The sequence below is a fragment of the Euwallacea similis genome, chromosome 16, assembly GCF_039881205.1.
Source record: "Euwallacea similis isolate ESF13 chromosome 16, ESF131.1, whole genome shotgun sequence".
In the NCBI taxonomy this organism is placed as follows: domain Eukaryota; kingdom Metazoa; phylum Arthropoda; class Insecta; order Coleoptera; family Curculionidae; genus Euwallacea; species Euwallacea similis.
In genome coordinates, this window is record NC_089624.1 from 1,192,394 (window position 1) to 1,208,606 (window position 16,213).

At 32.6% G+C, this 16,213-nt stretch overlaps 2 protein-coding genes across 4 annotated transcripts in view; one reads left to right on the forward strand and one right to left on the reverse strand.

The window, feature by feature from the left end:
- The first annotated feature begins 956 nt into the window (after window positions 1-956).
- On the forward strand, window positions 957-3,863 carry Tgt (tRNA-guanine transglycosylase). Of its 2 annotated transcripts, none has more exons than XM_066397684.1 (7): window positions 957-1,197; window positions 1,264-1,353; window positions 1,675-1,967; window positions 2,624-2,785; window positions 2,869-3,037; window positions 3,098-3,297; window positions 3,594-3,862. In XM_066397684.1, the coding sequence occupies exons 1-7, from the start codon at window positions 1,066-1,068 to the stop codon at window positions 3,736-3,738; spliced, it is 1,191 nt and encodes a 396-aa protein (XP_066253781.1). In that variant the 5' UTR covers window positions 957-1,065; the 3' UTR covers window positions 3,739-3,862. The 2 variants fall into 2 exon arrangements, with proteins under 2 accessions (XP_066253781.1, XP_066253782.1); XM_066397685.1 differs by having other exon boundaries at window positions 1,105-1,197; window positions 1,248-1,353; window positions 3,594-3,863.
- Window positions 3,864-7,651: 3,788 nt separating this feature from the next.
- The window catches only part of LOC136413994 (coiled-coil domain-containing protein 25), a 29,121-nt gene continuing 20,559 nt past the window's right edge, over window positions 7,652-16,213 (reverse strand). The window contains exons 1-4 of one of the 2 annotated variants that reach the window (XM_066397773.1): window positions 9,101-9,267; window positions 8,956-9,047; window positions 7,996-8,254; window positions 7,652-7,889 (exon numbers count right to left, since the gene is read on the reverse strand). In XM_066397773.1, coding sequence (XP_066253870.1) covers window positions 7,690-7,889; window positions 7,996-8,254; window positions 8,956-9,047; window positions 9,101-9,173 — 624 coding nt within the window. In that variant the 5' untranslated portion in view covers window positions 9,174-9,267 and the 3' untranslated portion in view covers window positions 7,652-7,689. Of the gene's footprint in view, window positions 7,890-7,995; window positions 8,255-8,955; window positions 9,048-9,100; window positions 9,268-16,213 lie in introns of those variants that run through there. The other variant, XM_066397774.1, reaches the window with a different exon arrangement.

A 16,213-nucleotide genomic window follows, 5' to 3' on the forward strand; every position in this document is an offset into this window, starting at 1 on the left:
TAACGAATAGAGAAAGAAGTAATTTTGCCTTAAACCATATTTCGAATATTAATTATGTCAATCAATAATATTAAAGAACAAATTGTTTATCTTTATATTATATAAACTGTTTGTGGTCTTTAATTTCCATAATATGTCTACTCCACCACTACGATAAGCATAATAATAGTCTAATGTTTTCACGAATTGCTCTGGTTATCTTTTTTTGTCAAAATAAAAAACAGACAAGTATTATAATACAAATGATATGTGCAAGAGAAGCCGTAATATTATCGAATAGAGAATAAAAAAGCTGGAAATGTCTTTAAGTCCCTATACAGAATGGGTCTTAGATATATTATATCTTTGGATTGCTAAAAAAAACTAGCTTCGAATTATACAAATTTAATCGATATATTTGTAAAGTTATTCAACTGCGGTTGTTCTTAAAAATCCGAAATAGGGCGCATACTTAAACCACCATTTTCACCGCAATCATTAAGTTTTTTGTCACCAAGATGTCAAGAAATTTTCCCTAGTTTAAATTTTATTAGGTTATATATTTGTGAAATATTTAAAAATTTAACAAGACCATTTTTCTAAATTTAAAATTTTTTATTCACAGTTTATGTGAATAATCAGAACTTAAATTCATTGCACGACTTCAGAGACAACGAAATCCCTCATAAGCAAATAGTCGTCCCTACGCGGACAACGCAAATAAGCATGTTACCAACGGCGCTACAATTCTATAGGAACACATGAAACTAAGAATAAAGATTGGTTCTATAACATTGGCAAATAAAATTCTTTGACTAATCAACATCGACAATAAATTGATTATCGCTCTGATATATCCTATAGATTCTGGCCCTCCTAACAAAAAACAATGTTGCTGCCTCTTGGCTCGTATTATACTCTCGAGTTGTAGCGAGGGTTTTTGCCTGTCAATTTGGCAGTTGTCAAAATCAGAAAAAGTCTTATAACCTCTGTTCACATCTATAAGTTTTTAAATTTGAAAATTTAGTTTTTTATTGTCAATAATTTTGTTTAAAATTAACGCTAAATATCTTTTTAGTTTGAAAAATGACATCTGTGAAAAGTGCTTTAATTTTCGAAATTATAGGAGAATGTAAAACTACTAAAGCGCGTGTAGGAAGAATGACTTTGCCGCATGGGCTAGTAGATACGCCGGTATTTATGCCCGTAGGAACACAAGTAAGTATTAACCTTACCACACATTTCTTTTGAGTTACCAAGACTTTCAGCTTATTCAAAATGTAGGGTACTTTAAAGGGGATGTTACCAGAACAACTGAAAAAGATAGGATTACAGGTTATGCTTTCAAACACATATCATTTGGGAAGGAGACCTGTAAGTTCAATATTTTGTCAACCTCTAAGCTTGAGAATTTTGATTACCCTTTTAAGAGTGACTATAAGATGCACATTTTCCAGGACATTTTCATATTAAAACCCGGTTTATAGATTCACTTAAACTTAATGTGACATAAACAAAAGGCTGCATACTGTGCAACTTTCTTTGACACCACTTATGTTACTTAATGGTTAATAATAATAATAAATGTTTCTCTAGTTCTAAGGATTTTTTGGAAACATCAGGAAGAAATACCTCCTTAAATTTAAGTCTCAAGTTTAGGATACACCCTGTAGAAATATATTTTAATTTTTTAAGGGAATAGAAGTTTTACGTAAAGCTGGAGGTCTTCATAAATTTATGAATTGGGATCGAAACCTGCTTACAGACTCTGGAGGCTTTCAAATGGTATCCCTATTGAAACTAGCAGAAATCACTGAAGAAGGGGTGAAGTTTCAATCTTTGAATGAACACAAAGATGAAGTAATGTTGACTCCAGAACATTCAATAGAAATACAAAATGCCATAGGGGCAGATATTATTATGCAACTAGATGATGTAGTTAAAACTACTGTACCTGATAAAGCTCGAATAGAAGAATCTGTTCATAGGTAAATTCAATAGAGAACTAAACAATTTTATGGTGAAGTACATAATACTATCTATAATATTGAGAAAAGCAAATAAATATAAGAGGTAAATAAGTTAAGGTATATAAAATAATAAAAATAGCCTTATACACAGTACCTACCTTCTTAAAAATGCACAAAGTGGCACTTTCCCAGATGAGGCTATTTCCATATGTATTGGGTACAAAATTTTGCATTGCACCAGTCTTTTCTTATGAAAACCATGTATGTGAATTGATAGTTTCTTACAGGGGACATAATATCAAAGGTCATCTCCAGCTGGATGTAGTTGTCAAGTTTGGCTTACAGTGGGTGTGTCTCGAACACATCCGCCTCCTGACTTGCGTTTTGAAGTGTGTAGGTGGACCACCTAGCTCCACGATAAGATGTAAATGTTTCAAAAGAGGCCAACTGCTAACCTTAAAAGAAAATTTCTCCATATCATATTCTCTCAGAGCACCAAAATTAAATCACCTATTGATTGAAATTTAATTTTAAGTTTGACCTAAAATTAAACCATTTCCACTAAGTGTGTGAATTTGCTTCAAGGGAAACAATTGTTCAGTTTCCAACCGATATTTAAATGCCAATTCTTTGTTTAATATGTAATAAAAGATAATCAACATTCATTATTTCAGAACTACAAGATGGTTGGATAGGTGTTTACAAGTCCATGAAAATCCCACTACCCAAAATATATTTCCAATAGTTCAGGGTACATTGTATGAAGACTTGAGGAAGATAAGCATAGCCGATCACATAAAACGGGATGTAAATGGATTTGCCATAGGTGGCTTAAGGTAAATTTCTAATAGTGCAATATATTATTCAATTTTCCTCAGTTGTATTTCAGTATTTGTATATTTATTAAATTCTCTTTTAGTGGGGGTGAAAGCAAAGATGACTTCTGGAAAATAGTACATTTATGTACCAACTTATTACCTAAAAACAAACCCATATATTTAATGGGAGTTGGTTTTGCTATAGACCTTGTGGTATGTTGCGCATTAGGTGTTGATATGTTTGACTGTGTTTTCCCAACTAGAACCGCAGTAAGTTGCCCAGATGTTCTTTATTGTGATATTTGATTTGTAATAATTCAACATTTTCAGAGATTTGGATGTGCTTTGTTAACGACCGGACAAATCAACTTGAAAAAGAGCAATTACGCAAGAGATATGAATCCGATAGATAAAAATTGTCCATGCAACACTTGTAAAAATTACACAAGGGCCTATTTACATGGCATTGTAAACGATCTTCCTGTTGCGTGTCATTTAGTTACCGAACATAATTTGACTTTCCAGTTACGGTATGAGCACTCTCATTTAATATTCAAATTAACGGTTCAGGTGGTAAAAACAGAAAAGCGCAAAGTTTTTTATTGAGCCCTTACATAGAAAACAGTTTTACAATATTCAGATAAAATAATTCGGCTGGCATTTTTTTTATTTCCTTTGATTCTGAAAAAACGTCTCACAATTTTTTTTAACACGTGATCAGTACCTCTCACTAGAGTGTAAATAAATATCGACTTCCATTAAGTTTTAATTATTAATCATCCTCAAATAGCTATTAATATGCATTCATCACTTTTACCATTTGCAGATTAATGCAGACGATGAGAGAACACATTCTCAATGGAACATTTGCTGAATTCGTACAGAATTTTATGCTGGGCATGCACCCAGATAAAAATTATCCAACGTGGGTAAAAGACTCTTTGGCTGCTGTTAACATCACATTATTATAAACATTTTTGCATTAATAGTTTTTACTTGTAGCAGTATTGTAAACCAAAAATGTAATTGTTATCATTGATACCTCCTTCATTCCACTAGTCATTTATTTATTACTTTTTTTTATACTTACTATGGGTTTGGTACTAGTTAATTATTTTTTAATAATGTTTTCTTTTTTAAATATACAACAATACTACTATATGGTCTGTTATATCCCATACCCCAAAAATACTACATTTGGCACCTATTTCCAACCCAAATTTTCTAAATCTCCAGGTACCTACCTGGGGAAAATTAAAAGAGATTTTCTCCAAAATAGTTACTTTGCGCAACATCTGACAAGTAGGAGGAAAACGTTTAGGTGTATCTTTTGTTAAAAAGTTTTACTCTAATGTAGGTAACTGAATATAACGGTGCATGCCAAGCGCGAATTTAGTTGAGCGTAGCTCAACGATCTCTTCTAAATCATATAAAAAACGTTCCGATTTTTTATGCGATTCGCAAATGAAATAGAAAAGTTGAAAACAAATTTCGTTTTGCAAACTCGATTTGGTCTTAGGCGCCGGGACAGTTTTACTTCGTGTATCATTGTTTACACACTTTTTAAATTGTTGTCACAAAATGCTGCCCACTGGGGTAGATTTCGATCACCACTCCTGCAATGTATTTTAAATAGCAAGGATAGAAGTGTCCCCTTTAATTGTCTCGACTTTTTATGTCAGTTGTATTGAGAGTATTAAAACATCAAACGCTTCATTAATGTTTTTCCATTTATAAACAACATAATGTATTGAGTAAGTTGAGTTGTTTCATGACTTATGATTGTATGCAAATCCTGTAGCAGCGAATACGTCACTGTTTTTAAAACCGATAATTTTAAATAAGTTGACTACTTATTCATACATAAAAAAATTATTTATCTTGATGAAGACCTTCAAATGAAATCAAATCATTTATTGAATTCAAATTAAATATACAATATTCTATATAGATATAGTATTGATTGGAATGCAATAATTCTTTGTTGCTCTTGAGCAAGTGGGCAAGGTTCCTCAGAAGATACACCTGAATCACTGGCACTGAAAAAATAAGTAACAGTTTGTACAAAAGAATTTTAATACTAATGTACAATTTTCCTTAGAAAGAATAACTGTTCAAGATGTAGAAGGGTGGCACCAAAGGGGTTTACAAAAATGGTAACTATTTTGTATCTTTTACAAGTTATAATCTTATAATACACATATATATCTGTCTTATATACATATCTTATCTGTCGCCGCCAATGCTGCGCCGAAAATGATTTTTTGAATCACTGCATTCAAACTTTACTAAATAGAATGCACCTATTGGTACATTCATCTCCATTTTTACGGTAGACACATTAGTGTCAACAACATCATAAATGTCCTGTATCGGTATGTCCGTGAAACCATGTCCATTACTTCCAGGTGTTAATATAACTTCAACACCTCTTTTTCCATGTTGGGTGGTTAATCTTGCTTCATATTCAGCATTATTTTGGTATTTCACCAGCACTTGATAATTTCTAGTCGCTATATTTATTCTAAACTTATTTCGATGTGTAATTAATCATTTTTATATGTTAAAATACCAACTTCTTCAGATGATAACAAAGTAAATAAAAACTTAACCTTCAAATCAATAAAGACGGCAAAAACCATATATGTTATATGGGTAAAAAACGAAAACACTGACATTTGACTAAACAGAAAACATTACATTTATGTTTCCCGAGGCTTCCGCGAGAGAACTTGACAACTTCTTTCATAGATGGCGATCGCTGCTTAAGTATGTATAAATTTATTATTAATTTTGTTTTTAAAGTGATGAAAGTGAAAAATCACACTTTTACAGGTAAATTAACTATGAATACAACATTTAAAATTCTTAATTCGTCCTTTTATTGCGCATATTTGATGTTTAGTTACATACAAGCACATTTGTGGTTTGGTTTTCAAATTTTTAATTATTTCTTCAACTCATTTTTTGGCTAAGTTACCATTTTTATATTTATCATTTAAATTTTATATACATTTGTCGGGTACCTGTTCATTTTCTGTTATTATACAGATGCTTCGCATCCTATTAGGACTTTCAGCCCGTAGAGCGTTACACAATTCAGATTAATGTTTCACAGATCGATGATTATTATCTGACTGTTTTAATTGTCTCAATTGCTCACTTTGATCGATTTTGGCTATCTCTTTGTTAGTGTTAATTACAGTATCATCATCATCATGCTTTGTTTACAATTCAGTACGAGGTCGTTCCGATCTCCTAGGAAGCGAAGCATCTGTATTAGTACGTATTTGTTGCATTTGAGTAGTAACGTTTTCAAGTTCCTCTTTCAATTTGGTTACAGGATCTTTTAGTCCATGATTTTTCATCATATATTCATATAGCGGTTTAATTTGATTATAAATTCGTAATACGCTCGCTCTAGAAGTGTTATACTTACGTCCTATTTCTGTTATAGAACACTTTTCGTACTCAACTAGTTCGTAAACTTTTTATTTTTGTTCAGGATTAATTTTAATATTTATCTATTAATATTCCATCGTCAAAAGTATCATCGGCCTTTTTTACTTTTCCACCTGTATAACGCTTTATTGTCATTATTTCTCGTAAATGTTATTTCACAACCACCTTTATAGATAGGAATATTCACGTCCGAAAAAAGTCCCAAAACTAAACCCCTCAATTTACCAACAACTGAAAAATTTCCCCCACCACTGAATCTCGAGATAAAACCTGAATTTAAAAAATATCCGTTTGTAGTAATTGTATTTTTTAAACTTTCATCTGCAATTTGAGCACCAGAAAACGATACGATTCTTTTAACTGTTCCAACAATTCCGGGGAACTCTACCTCATCTAACAGTTTATTATGTTTCTTTACATCAACATGAGAAAGTAGCCAACGAAATTATCAGTTAGTTTCACATTTGAATTTTGACCATAATTTTTAGTATCGTCCTGATGTTATACACTCCAGTGATACAGTACTGGAAATCAGCAGTACAGAATTTATCACCGGTATCGATTTAAAATAGTTTTCTTGTTTACGTTATTCATATTTAGCATTGAAACAGGATTTACATTTTTTCATTAACATAAAATCCGAACAAAACCGAGACAGTTAATAAAGGGGACACTTTCTGTTCCTGCCATTTAAAGTTTTTTCTCGTGTATTTTTTGCATGATTTAAGCTATGCTTAACTAAGTTCGCACTTGGAGTGCATCGTTGCATTTAGTTACCTACGTTAGAGTAAAACTTTTTTAACAAAAGATGCACTTAAACGTCTTCCTTAAACTCGTCACATGTTATGCAAGGTAACTATTTAGGGGAAATAAAAAAAATGTTGAATAAAACTTCTTTCAATTTTCCCCAGGTAGGTACTTGGAGATTTTAGAAGGTTTTTGATGATTTTGTTTAAAAGTTTTTCCAATGATTTGGGTAAAACGAAAAGATTAGTGCGGTGATTGGGGGCTAACTAGGTACCCAGGGATTTAGAAAATTCGGATTGGAAATAAGTGCCAAATGTGGTATTTTTAGGGTATGGGGTATAACAGCCCATATAGTAGTAATAACAATTTTTAGTTTCATGCTTGATGTTTAATTGATTTGTGAGTGGGCAAGTGTCCCACTGTAAAAATTCAGGTAAGTCAATGGATTAGTAATTAAACAAATATACAATACGTAATACAAATACCACGTTTGTATTACACGTACGAAAAAATAAAACAATTTGAGTAAATGTTGGATTTTCCCAAATATTTGAGCTATCAACCGAAATGTTTCCAAATTTAACCGACTTTGTATCATATAGATTTCAAGATCTCAATAGTGAATAGAAAATGAATAACTGCTGTACAATAAAATAGTAGTGAAAAAAAACACAATTATAACAAAAAATCGTTTTAATAATTGTGAATGCATGTTACATAAAATCGTCTGAATCATTCCCATCATCATATTTCACCATATTGTCTGTGCTCATTAAAGAATTATAGCTTTTCAATTCCGCGTCTTCTTTTCGTTTTTTCTCTTCCTCCTCTTCTTTCTTTTTCTGTTCCCTCAACAGTTTCTTCTTATCTTCCCGTTCTAATCTGTCCCGTTTTTCTCTTTCAGCTCGAAAATCTAATAAAATAATAATAAATTTTGGAACTTTTCACATATTTTTCCTTTTAGTTGTAGCATACCTCACTCAGGTGGTTTTTACAGCCTTAATAATAATATATCTTACCTGGATGTTCTTCTCTCTTTGTTTTATTTAGTCGATTAACAATTTCATTTATCCTTTTGGCAACTTTGATCTTTCGAACTTCACTTTCTTTATGAAATCCCACTTGTCCCACATCCATCCCTTGGGTCTTTTTTAAGTTTGCCCACATTGTGTACACTACACTTATATCATTCATCTTGTTACCCATAATACTGTTTGCTTTCACTAGCTGTGCTGCATCTTCTATAACTGCAGATGGAATATCATCTATTGTCTGGCCCTGTAAGTGGATGTGTGTGTTGTAAAATTATACTTACAATATATGTATTGGTTGAATAGTACCCAAAACAGACGGTTTTTGATATAGGCCGTAACATGGTCTGGAGATAAGTGTTTCATGACAAGTACAAAGGATGGCTATTTTTTGAGTTTAAGCATTGGAAACTGGAAGATTGTGGTTATTTTCTTTGTTTCTTCATACCTGGATATAGTTCAAAACAATTTACTGAAAACTAACTATGTACACAATTATTTATTCTTTTGAGTTAACTAAAGTTTGCTATTTTTTCTTTTATCTTGTTGAGGAATAATGCTTCTAAAAGAAAAAATGAGCAATCCACTGCAAATATACTGACAAACACCCTGATATAAACTTCACAATGGCTAGTCTTGATTGTGCTCCAAATACCATTGCCACAATTTAGTCAATCTTGTAACTCTTCACATAACTCATATTCCCATGCTCAAACTTCAAAAATATCACTCTGCCTGTGGGTATTAAGGAAAGAAAATAAAAATAACTGACATCCAAAGTTAAAAAAACCAGAGCTCATGTAAGTTAATTACTAGATATCATTCTGTAAATAAAATGCTGGATAAAATCTAATAGACATAAGCACTGGGGAACATACCTTGTTCATCCAATTTAGGAATATCCGAAGATATTTAAATTATCAAAAAGACCATGTACCATTTACTAACCTGTTGCAACCTTAAATAAACATGAGCGGATGAGACTTGATCAACATGAAACCACACGTCTTCAGGCCAGCCCCATTTAATTAAGTCTTCATCTGAAAATATTGCTGTTAAAATTGTAGAATTTATAATGAATACATTTGCTTGCTTTCATTCTTGTCTATTCCCATGAAAATAAGCGCTGGAGGGGACACAACTTTACTTTCAAAATAGAATACCATATTTCCGAATAGCTCTAACAAAATGAGAGAAAAATAAGTTTCAATTTTCCTTTAAAAGTGGAGTATTTCATTCAAAAAATCTGAGACGGAAAAACCTGAACTAACCTATACGCTAGAAATGTTCTAAACGATTCTTTGATGTATCGATACATTTAGGTCCGCTTTTCATTTATTGTCGATACATGTTATCGCCCATATCGATGCAAGATACTGAACATTGTATCCATCCCAAGATTCTTTTTTGAGATTGACGATTCAGGTGATTTTGACCCACAATTCATGTTTATCTTATCTTCTTGTTCCACTTATTGGGTTAATGGGTATAAATATCTTCTACCAATTTGGGCCATCAAAGGTATTTGTTTCACACATCAATCGATACTGCTTCAAGATTTGAAGGTAATATGAAATTACTGAATTCATTCTTTATTATCTATTTTTATATTAATTTTATCCCCGGTGTTAATTTATTAGTAGTAATGCAGTAGATAGAATCATTGAGAGAGTACTTAGAGTACTCCTATTCTCTGTATGTTTTGACTCAGACAGATGAACTATGCTATGAAGTTGGGATTTACCTTTAACTATTATTATCAATAAGTGGGAATAAGATAGACACTTGTCAGAATCTCTTAGTAATCCACTCTTAATCAAATTAACTGTACGTAAAGTCTGGCTTTGACGTCCGACTTAATTTTTTTGTTTATCTTGATTTTGTCTTTGAGTTTGTATATTTGTTGTCAGGAAAATTCCGCAATATTTGCGAGAATAATAGTCGGGACATATCTGCCCTCTGTAATCTTGAAAAATTTTATTTAATTCCAAACCTACAGAACAATGGCCGGTTATTTATTGCGGTGGTTACAATGATCGCAATATTCTGAAAACGCTTGCATTCTACTCCGATATTCCCCACGATCGCTTTGAAGCATTTTAACTGCAACTATATAGTACTTCTAGACTTAAGAGTTAAACCACTGGCGCCATCTTCTATTTACTATTCGAAGTTCGTGATATACAGCACAATGGAGGTATAGATAGCGCAACTCGCAAAGTTATAATATTATAATGCATATAGTAAACGCCAAATAAATTCTCGCACGTCATCTATGACGAAATAACACGGCCACGTTGGTTACGTTTATCTCGGAAGCAATATATGTCAAACTTATTTAGTTATTATCATAAGAAGATAAAACATATTAATTATTAAGAATATAATGTATATGGTCATATAGGTACATATATAATAAAATATAAACATAAATATAATAAAATATGGTCAGAAATTTTGATGTGACATCATTTACCTAAAATTCTATAATTTCACTGAGATGTAAACATGATCACTGGAAAATTTTAAACCGACAGAGTTGCAGTCAATCCTAAAACCCATTTTTGTTTAAGTGTTGATTATTAGATAGATAGAGTTTTATTTACTTACATAATAATAAAATTCTTTAATTAAAAACACATTTTTATTAAATCTTACGATTGACTGTCCTGAAACAAATTATATGTATATCGCCTTAAAGGTTTGTTCGGAAGTCTGGCAACAGCGTAGAGCAGCGCGACATAGAACTTTGATGGCGTGTCAGACTTTTTGTTTGACGTTTACTACACTATTGTATGTGTTATTTAGTAAATTTCATTGATTTTTATGAACTATATTATTTCATTTAAATTTATTTTTGTTTCGCACCCTCCATTCTATCATGGCCTATTCCAGAAATATTTAAAAATCTTTTTTTAAATATGCTAAGGCTTTGCGAAATTGTTTCTAGATTATTCTAAATTTTGTTTTCAAATTTAATTCATATTGAACGTTCCCGGAATATTCAGTTGCAAGGTTTATGGAATATTCAATATTCCAAATGGAAATTTCTATTAAATATTTCGCATTTGATAAGATTATGCCGCCCGCCCAAATTATTGATTTTTTAATTAAATATTTGAACTTATTTTATAGAAAAATATTAAAAGAGTCATTGGAAACCATGTGACAAACGTGTATCTTGCATTTTCGCGTTTGTTTAGAAAAGAAGCAAGTGCTTAATATACAGCGTGATTCAAGGCGGTATTCGGAAGATCAAGGGCTTTAAAAAATATAATAAAAGATCAGGCCTGTTTTTAAAAAATGTTGTCGATAATGGTTCCGAATCTAGAAAAGAAAAAGCGTCTGTGAAGAAGGGACATTTATTTTGAAAAATATCTGAAGTTAAGCTCTGGAAAAGATCAAAACTACCTCAGCAATTAGACGTTTATTTCTAAAACTAGCCAGAATATACTAAATTTTCATATAACTTAACCGACTTGTATCTCTTATGGGGTTCGAGATCTCAATAATGAGCGGCGAATTTGCATAATTCTGTATTGATGTAAAAGAGTTCTTAAGCTGCTGGAATAGTCGCTGTTCAACGGAGAAGCAAAGATGGTTGATTTTCAAAAATTTTCCGTATACCGGAACAATTCAAGGTAGTGCGCTTTTACATAATCAGCTAAACTTCTAATAGAAAAAGCCTCAGCTACACTCAGTATACTCGCTCATGTCCCAGGCCCTTCCATTACTAGAAATTGAAACTTGACAATAAAATAAAAATGTTTAACATACCTAACATCAAAAATTGAATAAGTAAATAGGTATGCGAAACTGAAAATCGAAACCCAAAGAATCCGTTTAATGGTGGTCAAGGCAAAATCGAGGTATGAGGTTTCGTTTTCATTATGTCTGTGACAAAGGCGCGAAAAAGAAATTTTCATCTAATTTTAATTATTGTTTGCTAGACATGTCGCTTTCTATTCCCAATAAGTAGGTACGGCTTATTGGTAATACGCGTAATGTCGTACCGGTGTATCCGCGGTAAGGTACACATGCTTCGTATTTGGGATGTATTATGTGTGGGTGTCGGTTTAATTTATTCACCGTCAATTGGGATAAATTTTGTTAAATTTTCTTGTGAACGAGCTTTGTAGTCCTCATTAGTGACACAAAGCATCCCTTAGTGTTTCAATTCACCAAATGATCTGAATGCTCACTTTCCTTTCTTTAGAACAAAACTTGAGTTTCATATTAAATTGCGGTGGCTAACTGATTGTTCATCAAAGAGCTATGGCTCATGCGTTGATAGCAAAAAACATAGTGATATACCCATGTCAAATAACGCAGGCCCCTGTATAATACACGGGACTATCCGAAATTAATACTGACTAACTGTAGGGTACTCATTGGTGTTTCTCATGGTCAAATAGATATCTTACAATGAGTATATAATAGATACTAGCGAGAGAGGCAAATAATGAAAAAAGAAGAAAAATAAAAGAAATAAAAATCTATTAAGGATAACAAGAATAAAACTGCAAGTGGAAATTAGCTGTCTGCACGTGACCGGGTAATCTAATTTGTTAAATCCTCAGGGGTAAATGGCGACATTGGCGATGCTGTGGGGTATTTGCCATTTGTCTAATGAACTCTGATGAAAATTTCTCGATGAGTCCACTTCTGTTTAGACTGCTCTTTGTAATTACTCTAGGTCAATAAACTCTCACTTCTTCTAGCTTCACACAAATAGTAATTAGCAATAATTTACCTCTAGCTAAAAGCAAGGTCATCGGTTTCGTAGGAAAACGAGCAATGAAGAACATGGGACGACCTCCTATGTCGCCCGATTTAAATACAATCGAGTTTGTCTGAGATATGTTAAAAAATCAATTAATTTTCATCCGTAGTCTCCACTGATCACACTTTTGGCACTATGCACGCATTGTAGGGATTTAAACTAAATAGGAATGTTCTATTAGCCGTACATCAAAATTCAAAAAGGAATGAGATATTAAGGGAAAATCAGCAGAACATGATGGCATTTTACCATTACATGCATCAACGTCTACTCTGCACACGTGACTTTTGGATTCGCATACAAATTGAGAATCTTCCGAGTGAACTTTCGACTTATAACAGATCGGTATATTTAAATGAACCCTGTAAAAGTTCCCCAATATAAATCACGAGCAAAGTAGTTTCCCAGTATTTCTTTTACAAGCGTATGTCGGTTAACTTTATGTAATATTTTCTATTGCACGTTCAGAAAAATATTGGCGTGCGGTAAAAAAGGTTGAAACTTGTGCGGAAATAAATATTTTCCTAACGAGTGCGGAAAGTGATACTTTCCATACGTGACTTGTCAGGCTGGCAAGTATGCGCGAAACAGTACATTGGAGTAGGGAAGGAAAATATTTACATTTTTATTGCTACACAATTGCTAAATTGTAGCAATAAAAATTGTGAATTGTAAATTGCTACATTTAGCTCGCAAATGCGTGTAGTGAAGCTGGTGCCTTGGTCGAGCCATTTAAAAGTACGCTCATAGAAAAGTACCGAGTTTGGTGGGACTTATCCACATAACATTCCAAAGATTGTCAATTCTCACATCTCAATAATAAAGCTAAATTCTAATAAAACATAAGAGATTATATCTAACTATTTGTCATGGTCTTGTATAATATTTTAATTATACAATTTGTCTCGACCATTGTCCTCTAAATATTTGCTTTTGTGGATGTAGTTCTTCATCAATTTAAGCAAAGGTGAACCACCATGATTGGCGTGATGTGTAATGCATATCTAAAATGGCACCAACTATTTTTACATTTTGTCCAATCAATTAACACCCACTAATTCGACTGCAAGCCATTCTAAGCTCAATGGCTGTTGACCTCTGTGAAGAACCATTAACAAAAATGATGCCTGCAATCGACTATCGTTTTGCAGTGTCAAAGAGTCCTTGAGTACCCTAAGATATTGATTGTGATTAACAATCTCTTTGACTTACAAATAAGAAAAGCAAACTAATTTAAATCATCATGACCTTGTCTTTCTATATGGAAGCTGCATCCTCTCGGTTCATTTAGTTAAGTGGGTTTATTTGCTCCATTAAAAGCAGATGGTTTTGTTCAGCTTCAGGTGGTTTGTGCCGCTTTGGTTGGTGGTTTTTCTCAACCAGATTTTTTTATTGAAAAGAAAGTTGTCGCCATTTGTCTAGCATATCGTAGACGTGAGAAGGGTACGCATTCGGATAAAGAACTATCGATAATTTCTGATAATCTTTGAAGTGATGAACGTTAATTAAACTCTAACACAGTGGAACCATGATACCTTTTATAAGCTTGAATGAGATCAATGCTGACGATTTCAAGTTATCTACACAATGTCAGTGAGAGGGAATGTATCAACTTGAAGATAATCACTGTTACCTCGATATTAAACGAATCGACTATCATCACTAGTGACTCCAAGTTCAAAGAAGCGTGGGAGATTTATGCAATTCCTTTTTTGTATTTAAACAAACGTTTATTTATCAACTGTAACGTCTAACAGAAAACTCTTGGACCTTATATTTCTGCAACAAAATAATGGCAAATGTAATAATTATCATTGTCTACTAAATCACGAAAGTCAGTAAACCATGCTCAATTGCATGAGAAGATGCTGCAACCGTAATAGATGGTGATCGTAAATACAGTTTTGTAATTTAATCACCGAGAAGTGCATTACTTACATAGTTTAATAATTCATATAAACTTGCAGTTCCTGATTCCAAATGAAAATGGTAACGCAGCTATTGGTGTTAATACCGATTTAAGTAGTTATTGTGTTTTATAAATTTTCATACAATGGCAAGAAATGAACTGGACTGCATTGATTTGTCTTAGGTAGATTGTCTTACATGAAAAGGCGGAAAGGATTGAAAGTATAAGTTTCCTATAGGTTCTATAGAAGTCCAGAGATGATGCATGGGATATAAATAACACAGTAGCCAAAAATTGGCGCAAATATAGAAAGAAAATAGGTCCCTTTTGAAGGGAAAATATTCCAGTCATACAAGATCATCTGAATGTGATTTGCGATATCTAAACCAATTTTTTCTTCAAGGCCCCTTTAGATCTTCAGAATTCTTGAGGCCGTTGGTGGTTGATTTCTCCAGTTTTCACGCGCAACACGCAGGGCAATGGCGATCTTTATTGCATTATCCATTGGTAATTCTTCATTGTCTTTTTTGTGAACATGACTGCTTCTATCTTTTTAGCTACATCTATATGCAATTTCATATCTTTAACTTCGGTTAAAAACAATCCTACACGCATAAGATGGTTTGTGTATTTTCAACTATGAATTTTACGCCCCATTCATGGTGCTGCTGGAGTCTGCTTTGTCATGAAACCGATGTTTTGTACAGTTCAAGGGGGAAATTAGAGAGTGTGAATTGTGACAGTGATCAGCACTCTACAGGGTGTAACATATGATCATGAAGATGTTTCAGGAGGCGATAGTACTATGCAAAATAATAAATAAATGCTAATAGGCCCATGATCAAAAACGCGCCGTTTTTGTAATTCAGGGTGACAAAGTCTCACATTTTTTCTCATATTTTGCGCTTTTCTTACGAATTAAGTTAAATTTTTGAAAAACTAAAACAAAATTATTAAAACGGTTGAAATTCAGCTATGGCATCCTGCTTTACATACCAAAATATGTAGACTCGATTTGGTTAATTTACATAGATAGATATTTTTGCAAATTATACAAAATGGTAAAAAATACGATACTACTGCAAGAGACCAAAAAGCTAAATAATTCAAGAAATAATTTAAACTTGATATCAGAATTCACACAGGGCCTTCTAGAAAAAATATACAAAGCATGAAATATTACATGCCTTAAAAGAACATAACACTCTCTATATGGCTATTGACAATTTTGCCATTTTGTTGTAGAGGATCTTAAAGAAAGTAGGTGTCCAATTTAATAAAAATTTAAAAATGTAAAATATGAAACTTTGCCACCCTGTATATCGAAAATGTTGCGTTTTTGACCATGGATATATTAATATTTTTTTATTCTTTTCAAAACTACAGTCGCCCCTTGAAATATCTCCATGATGATATGTTACATCCTGTATATTATTTCGTGTCATGCATGGTTATCGTGATTCGATCAGTGAGCTGTAAGCTTGCAAAAAAGGCTGTAAAAAATTATTCAAGGT